The 12,770-nt window shown below is 39.1% G+C and overlaps 1 protein-coding gene across 1 annotated transcript; it reads left to right on the forward strand.

Annotated features, from left to right (window-relative positions):
- The first annotated feature begins 3,375 nt into the window (after positions 1-3,375).
- LOC131791224 (dual serine/threonine and tyrosine protein kinase-like) lies at positions 3,376-10,892 on the forward strand. The gene is made up of 4 exons (XM_059108604.2): positions 3,376-4,067; positions 7,081-8,693; positions 8,840-9,110; positions 9,655-10,892. Exons 1-4 carry the CDS (start codon positions 3,426-3,428, stop codon positions 10,075-10,077), a joined length of 2,949 nt encoding a protein of 982 aa, XP_058964587.2. The 5' UTR covers positions 3,376-3,425; the 3' UTR covers positions 10,078-10,892.
- Positions 10,893-12,770: the final 1,878 nt, after the last annotated feature.

Genomic DNA, 12,770 nt, shown 5'->3' on the forward strand with positions numbered 1-12,770 from the left:
AAACATTTTAAATTTTGAGCAAAAGATTTGCATGAAGTGCCTTTGTGTTTATACAGACCAACACTTGAATTTTTTACCCATGTTAAAAGCGAGGTGTCTAAAAATATTGGGATCCTGTATAAATCAAGACACTACGTTAGTATACATGTTCTCAAGCAACTTTAATATACACTGATATACCCTTATTTAAATTATGCAGTTGTCGTGTGAGGAAATAGTTATCCATGAAATCTAAACAAGTTATACTCTCTTCAAAATAAATACATCCGCTGTGTGTTTTTTGCTGATAGTAGAGAATCATCCCAAGTTTTCTATAAACTTCTTAATAATCTTAAATTTGATAATATTGTTAAACTGAGTACATGCGTACTCGCACCTAAGATATTTAACAAGTCCTCCAGTATTCCTTCACTGTTTAAAGATTCTCTCAGAACAGTTTCTAGCCTGCACAAGTATAACACCAGATACGCCTTAGGGGTAATTTTCATCGACCAAAAGTAATAACCAACACTGGAAAATTTACCTTTGTATATGTAGCCTCTAAATTATGGGAAACGGACCAACAAACTTGAAACGGCTCTCTATTCGTGGTTTTAAAAAGCGGTATAAAAATCATCTCCTCAGATATCAGTCATAGTTCTTAGTTTGAGTACGTGTTCGGCGTTTCATACATTCGGTATCGAGTGTTCCGGAGGAGTCTGTCATTTGGATATGGCACCACTCTGAGAATACAGCCGCTATTTAAATCTTAATTATATTTCTATTGATCCTCCTTCCTTACCTAAACAAGTTCAAAGGTGGCAGCAAGGGTTTCATTTCCGCCGAAGTACTATCGGTTTACTCAGCAGCTTCACATTTACGATAGTCTCCCTTGCAGCCTTTTTTTTTTGTTCCCGTCACGCAAAGCGTTGTGTGACATGACTAGACAACGGCTGTGATTAGCTGCTGTGCTGCTATTGCACATTGTCTACTTTGCTTTAAATAAGAGTTTCCTAATTACCGACTTTTAAGTTAAGTAACTCTGGCTGTAAAAACAGTAATTTTACCTGACTTAGTTTATTTTTATTTGTAGTTTCCTGCCTGCAATGCTACCAATGTAGCCGTGAAGACGATAACGATGCTTTGGAATATTGTGCGTTGCCGTCACCCCCTGAACTGGGCAATAACACAAAAATCAATTGCAGTGCAGGTGAAGACCATTGCCAGATTACGAAAAGATTGACGAAGGAAAACTCTGTTGACCTGTTTACAAGGAAGTGCACTGAGAAAAGCGAGTGTACCAACGACTGCTCAAAGCCTGATAATAATGGAGAGATTATCTGCGACATTTGCTGTCAAGAAGATCTGTGTAACAAAGGAGCTGGAGAGGGACCTAAAGAAGTGTCTCAGAAGTCGGGGACGTCGAGGATGCAGATGATGAGGGGCCTGTCTCTGGTTGGGTTATTACTGCGTTGGTTCCTTTAAATGGAGTTCTTCATCGGAGTCCCTAGTTTCTAGGACCCATTTCCCACTTTGATCTTTGTTTGTTTTGGTTTGTTTTGTTCCTCTCAGCATTTAATTTTTTTATTGTAGTAAGTAAATTGTTTAAGAGTGAAATTAAAGGTCAACGTATCGAATTTTTAGGAGTAAATTATTGTTAATGAACTTGTTAACACACATAGACTAATCTATATGGAAAGAAGTTAGTTAGATCTCTTTCCAGTGATCATGGATGATTATTTAGCCTTCATCTTTGTGTAATAAATTAATTTCTTGTAAGAAAAATGGCCGGTTCTGTCTAATCAAGTTACCATGTAAGTTCTGGCATCAGAAACTTTTATCTTTCGTATTTTGACGAAGATATATTCAAAGAGCCTTTCTTTAGTTTTTTTTTTTTTTGTTATATCTATTTTGTTTTCCATTCCGAGCGATTCAATCTTGAAGAGTTTGGAAGCGTGTGCACAATCCACCTTATGTTTTCATTTTTCTTAGTGGTGATTCCTTGTCTTAAATAATTTGGATTTGTGCCATCAAACATTCAACAAATTTTTAATGCAACGGACCCTTCGCCTGGACACGAAGATTCATGTTTCTTCATCATCAGTGTATTGTAGCGTGACCAGCGAGGCTTATATGAAAGTTTTGTGGAAAATATATGAAAAATTCGTCGGAGACGCAAGATGTACAGCCACAATTTATTGATTTCAATCAAAATTTCGGCTACTTTACATTTTAAGAACTTTTCAAAGAATTACAATGATAATCCAAACTGAAAAATTGTTGGGAAAAGGGAAGGAGAAAAATCAAATTATATCTAATTTTAACTTTTAACTCAAGGTATAGCGGCGCTTGTCCACCGCTAGCTGGACCGTACAAATTCCACTGATCAATACAAAGTCCCGCACCAAACTTCTTTCGGAACGCCTTCTTTATTCTTGTATAGTATCGTGAAACTAAGAATTGATTTAAGAAATTAGGGACACGCAAAAAGATTAAGAAATGCTCCAGGTAAATCAAACTTACATTATTGCCGGATCTGGCGAGAGCTGATATCGATCGAACCTTTCCTTTACTAATTCCTTTCCTTACGAGCACGAGTGCTAACCAAAAACTGATCAAAGGGCCTTTTATTACACTTAAGAGCGCGTGACGAGCCAACTAGTGTGACTTTAAAATTATTAACCAAATCAAACAATGAACAGAAACTCATGCTATGGGGGCACTTACACAAGGGAACGTCCCTGTATGGCTGCCCCTTACCCGTCATTACTTTGCTTTCTATCAAATTTGATCTGCAATCGGTTGAAATAAAATTTGAATCGGAGCCTTAGTTTTCAGAAGACAATGCGGCCGCTATTAAAATGCACTTGACTGAACTGCCACCTAACACCAAATGGCGTGACTCAAAGATGCTAGATGTCACGACTTGAAATATGAAAAAATTATAACCAAATAATAAAAGCTAAGTTTTTCGTTTGTCTCACGATGTAGTCACGTGTGATGTAGATCGCGATGTTTCGACTGCATACTGCTAGTATTCATCGCCTGAAGAAGACAAGCAGTATGCAGTCGAAACATCGCAATCTACATCACACGTGACTACATCGTGAGACAAACGAAAAACTTAGCTTTTATTGTTATTCACCACGATGAATAACTACAACCTTTTCGACGAAATATAACCAAATATAATATCATGGAAACCAGCTAGCATTTAACTTAATGTTGTTCATCTAAAAGAGAGTTATTTCAAACATACACATGACAGTTAAATCTTTAGAACTATTCCACAAATCCCATTTTCACCAGTCCAGTACCGATTCTATAAGTAATGTGCGTTATTAACATCCGGCCTCTGAAAAATTCCCAGAAATCACAAGGGCAAACCTGATCAAATTTAGTGGTTAATGTTCCTTTCAGGTCTCAAATGCTAGTCAACGTTAGCCATGTCCAGGCACTCAAAGACTCTACAAGAAGCCATCAATGATTTCAAACACTACTCTGATCAAACGACCCTTTTGTACGAGCGCACTAAAAAATGCTTTGGGGAGATCGAGGAACGTCTTAATCTCGGTCAACAAGCGGGCTCTGGAAAGTTGATTGCCTCCTCGCAGTTAAATGATGTGGAGAGAGAACTTAGGAAGACACCGACTGTAGTCTTCATCGGCGAACGAAATTGCGGCAAAAGCTCCATAATTAATGAACTTCTAAAACAGACTTACCTACCAGTTCACGAGAACCCTTGCACAGCCAGAATCGTGCGAATCAAACACGCGGATGAGTTGAGCGCAAGGCTCGTTGGAGCAGATGGGAACGTGGTACGAAGTAGAGAAGATGTCAAAGGCAAAAAACTTCTCGAAAAGTTGATAGTGGTCTCAGACAAAGACAGAGAGAATCCAAAAGCTTTAGACGCTACTGTGGAGTTCGGATTAAATCATGAGCTTCTGAAAAGTGGAATCGAGTTGATAGATTCACCCGGGAAGAACGAGTCGGACGTTTTGGATAGAGTGTTGGAGGATTTCCTCGAGAAAGGCACAGTTCCTCTTTTTGTGTACGTAATTGACGGGAAAATGCGTCTCAGACCTTCGGTAAGTTTAACTTCATCTAGTTCAAATGTAACTAGTCACAGTTTCAGGAAAGATACGTCTTGGAAGCGTTGTTTATCTAAATATTGTTTATCTGAGCGTCATTGATGAACGGAGGAGGTTTGACAAGACTCGGATGTTTTTCATAATAACTCATAATTTTTACAACATGTCCAAACATAATCTTGTGTCTTCGATTGTAACTGAATCATAAACGGCTTTAATTTCCTTTCGTAGAACACGGTTGTGGCAGTGTTTGAGATAGCTTCGTTAGTCGTAAGAACGTGACGCGGAAGCCCAAGCCAACCATTGTCTTTTGGATTTCAGTGTACCCGGAAGTTACAATTAGGTTTCGAAATACGATATAATTTTTGTCGAGTCAGGCAACTTAACTAAATTTATTCGGTTGGGGGAAAAAAAAACCCTTGATTGCTTCACAAATTCTCCTCGTCAGTACCATGGGAATTGTAAAGAGATCAGTACGGAGGATATGCATACTGATGTAAGGGTATAAATGTGTATAAATGGTTACAAAAGACCCTGGTGCCTGAAAACCAAAACCCATGCCAGCCCTTGATGGTGATTTGAGGGAAATCAGGGTTTTTTTTTCTAACTGGCTAAAGTATTATGCAGATTTTTTTTCTCACATTTGAGTTGCACTTAGGAAAAATTGGCAATGTCAGCACTATATGTGACATCTTTTTGTGAAATTGAATGTAGACTGCATAAATAATATTATAACTTCCAGATGAACTACATTTTACAGAATACATACTGTTTTCCTTCTTTCTTTTTTTTGTAAAAAACAAGTTTTTTTACCGATGGGAAGCTGCTGGTTTAGATGTGAGCCTGTGTTTAGAGATAGTGGTCCTTTGCACCTAAATTGATTTTGTGACTTGTTCAATTTTGTGCCTATGTCCCCTCCAATTGGTTTGTGGCAAATGTTTATCAGAGAAATGAACTGTTCATACATGAAGAATAGATTGTATAAATTACATGGCAAACTATTGAGTTTATCTTGCATGAAATTTCAAGCTTTAAGCAGTAAATCAATGGTTTTTATTGCAAAACCTTGCTGAACTTTTGTTTCAAAGCAAAAGTTAAGCAGTAAATCAATGGTTTTTATTGCAAAACCTTGCTGAACTTTTGTTTCAAAGCAAAAGTTAGACAAAATAATGCTCTTTGTTCAATGAAAATTTTGCTCAAAAAGCCTCAAATTGTGATTCGAACTTCCACACAACAATTCAAGGAAAGTTCATGAGAACAAAAAACTTAACTGACACATTTCACTTGCATTACTTTAATTTGCAAGATACAGAACAAGGAAATTGCTGCAACCAACTACCAGTATATCCATGTGTGTCTAAATGAAAGGAATTTTCCAGGGGAGTTCCTGGGCTCATACAGATATAAATTGACCTTGTCAAACCAGCATAGCCCAGTGATGTAGGGGATCAGTTAATTATTTCTGTCTTGCACTAATTCACCTGAACTGAGGATGGTCAAGCCCTGTAATCAATCTTGCCTATCTGTAGGTGTCGCTCAGTCTAATTAAGTCTTCCAGAGCTAAAAAACATGGGTCACTGTTTTCCATTAATCTTGTTTCAGAGGTTGGCTTCATGTAATTTTCCAAAGGCCATAAAAGCTTTGTTTTCCAACTTCTTATATCAAAGTATTTGGGGTCAGGCCTCTACAATTATGGAAAATCATATCCTGTGAGGGGTAGATATGTGTGAAAGAGCAAAAAATAACCTAAGTAACCCTGAAAAATAAATTGTATGCTATATATTTAACCCTTTAACTCTCACAAGTGACCAAGACAGAATTTCTCCTTACAATATCAATACAATATCAAGCAAAAAAGTGATGAGAATAAAGAAAAATATCAGTAAGGGGATTAAAAGTAGATCCAATACTAAATTCTTCAAACTAACATCACAAGAACTGTACAGCAGACAGTAAGGAGAATTACTGATGAGATCTTGGGAGTTAAGGGTTAATTCATAGGGGCTGTCAAATCATACGTGCAGATTTGAATGTTTAAGCAGATTAGCAGGTTTGAGGCCTGACATGAGTCTGCTCAATTTTTGGAGCAATTAGCACCACTAAAAAATTGCTTAAGGCTTAGGGTTCATAATTTCACTGCCTACATACCATCAACTGATCATAGAGATTTCAGTAGATCAGTTAATGTTAGCTTTATGAAAAGCAATCGAGAAGGGATGAACCCTCTTACTTAGCCAAGGGGTGTTTTCGTGAGGGAAAAATTCACATTTTGCCTGGCAATAATTACACACCAATTATATCTCCATTCAGTTTTAAGCACACCAGTTTCCTTAACCCATTAACTCCCAGATCAAATTTGTCATTCTCCTTAATGTCAACCATACAATTCTTATAATGTTAGTTCAGAGAATTTAGTATTGGATCAACTAATTATCCCCAAATTGATATTTTTCTCTATTCTCATCATTTATCTGGTTGATATTGTATTGATATTGTAAGGAGAAATTCAGTCTTCGTCACTCATGGGATTTAAAGGGTTAAATGATTCTAGATCTCTTGGTGAAAGCTGCAATAAGGAATAAATTTAACAAATAGATTCCATGTTGCCGTGCGTCTGTTCAGTAATAGATTACAGATGACGTCAAAATGTGGTAAGAACAAAAAAGTGGCACACGAGGCGCAGCCGAGTGTGTCACTTATGATCAGGAATGTCCTGATTAAAAAATGACTCTAAAGTAAAAAAGCTTTAAAGAAATATGAACTCACAATGCGAGAAGCATGTCTGCCAAGCTTGCACATTATATTTGACTATAAAAAAGCATGAAACAATTGACTTGTCATAATATTTTGTTCGTTTCGTTTTATTTTAGTCACACTCTTTTAAAACATGATTTTCCACAATTCATAGGCTTCCCGAGACTAACGAAAACTGCACATTTAAATGTAGATTTTTACGCAGTAATAGTCCTGAGATGATATTCATTATTTGTTTTTTTCATTTCAATTTAAGGACGTAACAACATTAACCTTTTTGAAGGATAAATCTCCTCAATCTTCCATCATGTTTGTCTGTAATAAAGTAGACATTGAGGCAACAGGACCGCTTGACGATGATGATGACGACGATGATGACGACGATGATGACGACGACGATGATGACGACGACGATGATGACGACGACGATGATGACGACGACGATGAGGAAGATGAAGATGATGATGAAGACGAGGACAACGAAAACAAAAAAACAAAAAAAAAAAAGGAAGTTGTCTTCAATCAGCTGAAGAGCAGGGGCTTTCTCGCAGGAGAATCTAGCAAAACATGCGACTTATTCCATGCCATTTCTGCAAAAGATGTTCGCGAGGAACGGAAGAATCAGGGTAGTGAGGGAGAAGCAACAAGGAGATTCCAGCGATTCCAAGGTCAACTCCAAATTCTTCTCGCTCACATCATGAAAACACAGACTAAAAGGATCGTTCAAGCCCTCCTGGTTTTACAAGAAAGCTTTGTGAACGTTGTCCAGGTGCAAAGATCCCAAATCACTCAGGAAGCATCCATCGTACCAGAAATTACGAGACAGGCGTACCAGATAGAAAGTAAAATGTTCGACTCGTTAAGATCCTTTACATCCAGTGATTCCGAGGATACAAAGCAGAGATTGCAGGAGCATATAAAGTCGTTGAAGGAAGAATTTTCTCAGGATGCATTACAATACAAAATTCCAAACCAGCGTACTATGCGAAAGAGAGCTCTGACTATGATCAAAACAGATCTTAAAGTTGCATTTTCGCCCGAACAATTATCAGAAATGAACAGGGAGGACTTTATTTTGGAGCGATTTCTCGGTGATATGAAAGGCAACATTTTGGAAAAAATGTGCAATTCCCTCGACAAGTTTGTGGAATCCTTGATGGACAAAGTAGCGAGTGATCTTATCAAAGCCATCATTGACTTCAACGAGAACCTAACACACCCCATGGTCTCTAAAATTTTGGAGGAAAGCTACGGAGTGCATTTCGTTGAAGCAAAAGCTAAAACACACGAAGTTATTGAAGATATTCTTAACCATCTTTTGGATTCCATAAAGGAAGCTGCCAGGGTTGCTTTGAGGAAAGAAATTTCGGGACCCCTTAGTTCCAAACAAATGACGACTTGCACAAAAAGGGATGTTGCTGATAAAACACGTCGACAGTTAGTCGTTGAATCCCTTTTCGACACTATCGACGAAAAGAGGGTTGCAGAGGCAGTTTTCGAAGCCTGTTTCGATCGCTTTCAGAGGATGCGAGATCGGTTTCTATCAACCATGGAATTTCTCATGCGCTTGCAAACGGCCTTTTCTAGTTGCCAAGCTACAGAGCAGCTTGAAGATCTTCGTCTTCGTTTTACTCCTGAGATACGAATGCTTGCCGTCGAAGGAATGGCTTTGAAATATGTGCAGAACCATGGGCCAATAGCATGCGGCTCACTCGTAGCGAAAACACGCCACGGCCAACTCTTTGATTGTGCGAGCGTTAGTTGGTACCGTTGCTCGCCCAGTGGTCAGTGCGTAGTGAAAGTGATCGAGAAAGAGAAAGTTGGTGAAAGTGCCTGGAAGCAGAATGCAGTGGATCTCGTCAATATGATGTAAGTAACCAATTCAGTTACTTTTTCAGTATAATTATCAAAGTTTCAAAGTCGACTTTGAAAGATGTGTTGGACTGGTATCCCATCTAGGGTGGGGTAGCAGTACTAAAGCTTCCTCTAAAGCTTACCTTACCTTTTTGTTTTAGGGATATGATTCAGAAACTAAAAGGTTCCCATCCCAATCTGTTGCGGCTGTACGGCTGGGTTTTCCCTAAGCCGGATGTACTACATGTTGTCATGGAGAAGGCAGAGAAGAGTCTTCTTTGTGCTCTCAAAGAGCTTGCCTCGGCCTGGGCCCGTTCCTCGCTCTCCAAACTGATCACGAGGATCAAGATGGCTCTAGACGTGGCTGAAGGACTGAAGGCCATTCACGAAATCGGCTACATTCACGAGGACATCAAGCCCGGAAATATCTTGGTTTGTTTGTCTAATTTGATGAGTCATGTTTTTTGAGATATTTTAGGAAGCTCACGGTTTTTCCTTTCAGTAAGAAAGTACCGTAATAGCATGACACATTTTCCGAGTTTTCTTGAGTGCTTCTGCCATAATTTATCACAAGAATGAGAAGATTTGACAAGACTGGCACTGTTTATGTTTTGTTTTGTTGCCACCAAACCAGACATATCACATTCGACTCACAATCAACTCCTTACTTAGCTTTGATGATGATGATGACAAGGTTTTTGCTCCTTAAGTCACTGTTACCAATGAAATTCTTTTTGGGGACTCTCCCTAGCTGAAGATCACAACACACGTTCGTTTGGTTTGTTTGCTTGCCTGTGCATTATTAATCTTTGCTTTTGCTCATGCGATCATTTAAACTTTTGATTACCGTGTAAAAAGACTTTTTGTGCTCCTTTATGATCTTTACTTGATGTTCTTGTAAATCTTAAGGTCATGTTCCTCATTACATTTCTTTAAGCTAAAATTTTGATGTGGGTAACTCTCTCATTTCTCCTAGTTAATGTCTGATGGAAGAGCAACGATCAACCTCGCTAAGCCTGAATGTCCATACGACATGACCACTCTGGGCGCTCCGTTCCACGTGTCACCAGAAATGTACCAGTACCACGGGAAAGGTCACCTCAGTTACCTCTCCTACGACATCTATGCATTTGGAATGCTTTTATGGGTGCTTTTGGAGGGAAGAGGTACATCAAGACCGAAAGTATACAAAGACATGAAAACTATCCAATCCATGCAAGCAGCAGTGGAAAATGGAATTCTACCATGTAAGGATGATGAAGAATTCCAGATTCCGTCAGTGAGTGATGCGTGTTGGAGCTTAATGACAAGGTGTTGGGAGGACAGAGCATCCATGACAATGGATATTATTATTACTGATTTAAAAGCCATTAGGGAAACAGTAGATAGGACCCGTTGACTCAATGGTGATGTTGCTTGAACTTTCCTAAGCAACTGGGCCTTATAAGACTCTTCTTAAACCGAATTTGGGTTATGAGGTTAGCTTTAAGGATTGGGTTGAGTCAATATTGTTGCCGTGGAAACCTAGACCGATCAATCTTTTCCTCACACCCCTCTGAAGCTATTGTTTGGTCCCGTCACGCAAAAAAGAGAGGGTGTAGCGTGACGAGAATAAACAACACTCGTTTTTGTATGTTAATCGTATAGAATTAAGTTTATCAAGAGCTGTGTAATAATTGTGCGCTACTGAATACGTATAAAGTAGAAAATGAAGCGTTGATAATGCTTTTTGCTGGCTTGAAATGAAAAAAAAATATGATAAGGCAAAGAACACGCGTGGAAAAACTGATTAATTGCTTTTGTTAAACAATGGCGAGGTAGTTTCTATGAGAGAGGAGATCGACTTATCACATGTCACGGCTTTTCGCCCATCACCCTCCCTCCTTTTGTTAAGAACGAGATTTGCTAAAAGTTTGAATTTGAGTTAAGTTTCTTTTAAACAAAGCTGGAGATAGGCAGATATTATCTCATGTGGCCAGTGTGAAATGAAGAGAAACTTTTAAGTCTCTATTGGGTTTCAAAACTCAGCCACAACGATAACTCAGCCACAACGAGACCCTTTCCGCGGAGGCATTTGAGAAGACAGGTATTCTCGTCCTTCCTCTCCCCCCCAAAAGAGAACGCGCGACTACACTCGTGTCCTTGACAACTTTCCCCCCCCCCCTCCCTCTCTGTAGCCTAACCCTTTATCAGACTACCGAAAAATAACATGTATCCAAAACTTGGTTACTTGTGGCTGTCGCCACATAAGCCAGAAAGTTAATGAAGTAATGATATTGACTGAGAGCTCCTTTTCAACGCTTCTATTAGTAAGAGCATTGAGAAAGAATAAGAGAATCTAATCTTTCGCTATATGGAATAAAGAGACAGTGCCGCTCCATATTTTTACGAATTAAGCTGCCTCCTGAATTTTGATCTCGGGATCCCTCTTCTTCATCATCGACCAAGGAAAATAGCCGAGAACGTCGACGCAGGAAGTAATTTTTTCAGACTTACTGTCACTTAAAGAATACATTCCGCTTATCCTTTTTGTAGGGTTGAATGGGTGCTACGAAAACGTGAATTGACTTCTTGTGGGAAATCAATGGGAGCCTCTCACAGTTACTCCGACTTGCAACTGTGATTGTAGTTCCAACTTATTCGAGCGAACAGTGGATCGTTTCGAGGAAATCGAAGGAAGTGTTCCAGTGAATGACGACGATGCACTCAGGTTTCTCTTGCCGCATCAAGAGGAAGTAAGAAACGAGCTCCAGAAAAGCCCTTCAGTGTTCTTCATCGGCGAAAGGAATTATGGAGAAAGATCAGTGATAAATGAGGTCTGGTTTACCGGTTAACGAAAGCAGCAAGACAGTAGAACAAAAATTTATCTTCCAAATCGGCATTCTTAATCCTCACGGTATCAACGAGCGCTTTTTATTCAACTAATTTATTTTTATTTTCTCTTCTCCATATTCCCACCAATAATATAACTCCAACACACAACCCACAATTCCTCCAATCGCTCTGACGAAGGGTTTACGCTCGAAACGTCAGTCTTTAAACTCTATACAGTGGTCAATTTACGTTTTTAACTCAGTTCATAACACTGAATTACCTGTTTACCTTTCTTTGTGGACTGTGAACGAAACATGGCAGCAAAATCATTTGTTGGACTGCTGATATTTGCCCCGTGCTTGGTAACAGGTATGAATTTCCAACAAAAACAACCGAAACGACCAAAATGAAACGACCGAAAAGAAATCACCGCAAGGACCAAAAATTAGCATGAAAAAAAGGGAAAAACAGTCATTGACAGTAAAATGATTGCCCAGTGGTGTCAGGGTCATATATTCATCTCGTTTTGATTATAGTTTACTCCTGATCTACCTTTCGGGAAAACGTAGTTGTCTCTCGATTGCCATCGGCTTGGGTTGGCTTCTGAAACAAGGTTACACAATATAATTTTCTTAAATGCGAGAGAATATCTGATGTGAAATGTACATTTTCCTCGGAATTTCATCGTCCGTTCTTCTCGATTGTTGTAGTGGTTTGTTTTAGTCGTTACGGTCGTTTCGTTTCGATCGTTTCGTTTTGGTCGTTTCGGTTGTTTCGTTGCGGTCGTTTTGGTCGTTTTGGTAGTTTCGCTTGTTTCGTTTCGGTCGTTTCGTTTCGCTGTTTCGGATTTTAGTACATGCCAATGAAACGACCGTAAGTTAAGTAAAAACAGTTATTTTACGTGAGTTGGTTTATTTCTATTTGTAGTTTCCTGTTTGCAGTGCTACCAATGTAGCCGTGAAGACAATAACGACGCTGAGGAACATTGTGCGTTATCGTCATCCTCTGTACTAGGCAACAACACAAAAATCAATTGCAGTGCAGGTGAAGATCATTGCCTGATTATGAAAAGATTTACGAAGGAAAAATCTGTTGACCTGTTTATACGGAGGTGCGCTGATAAAAGCGAGTGTCACAAATCCTGTACAGATCCTGATGAAAAGGGAGTGAAAATCTGCGACCAATGCTGTGAAGAAGATCTGTGTAACAAAGGAATGGGACCTCCATTACCGCTGTCAAGGACGTCAAGGATTCAGATGATGACGGGCCTGTCTTTGG

This window comes from Pocillopora verrucosa, chromosome 6, assembly GCF_036669915.1.
Source record: "Pocillopora verrucosa isolate sample1 chromosome 6, ASM3666991v2, whole genome shotgun sequence".
Taxonomy (NCBI): domain Eukaryota; kingdom Metazoa; phylum Cnidaria; class Anthozoa; order Scleractinia; family Pocilloporidae; genus Pocillopora; species Pocillopora verrucosa.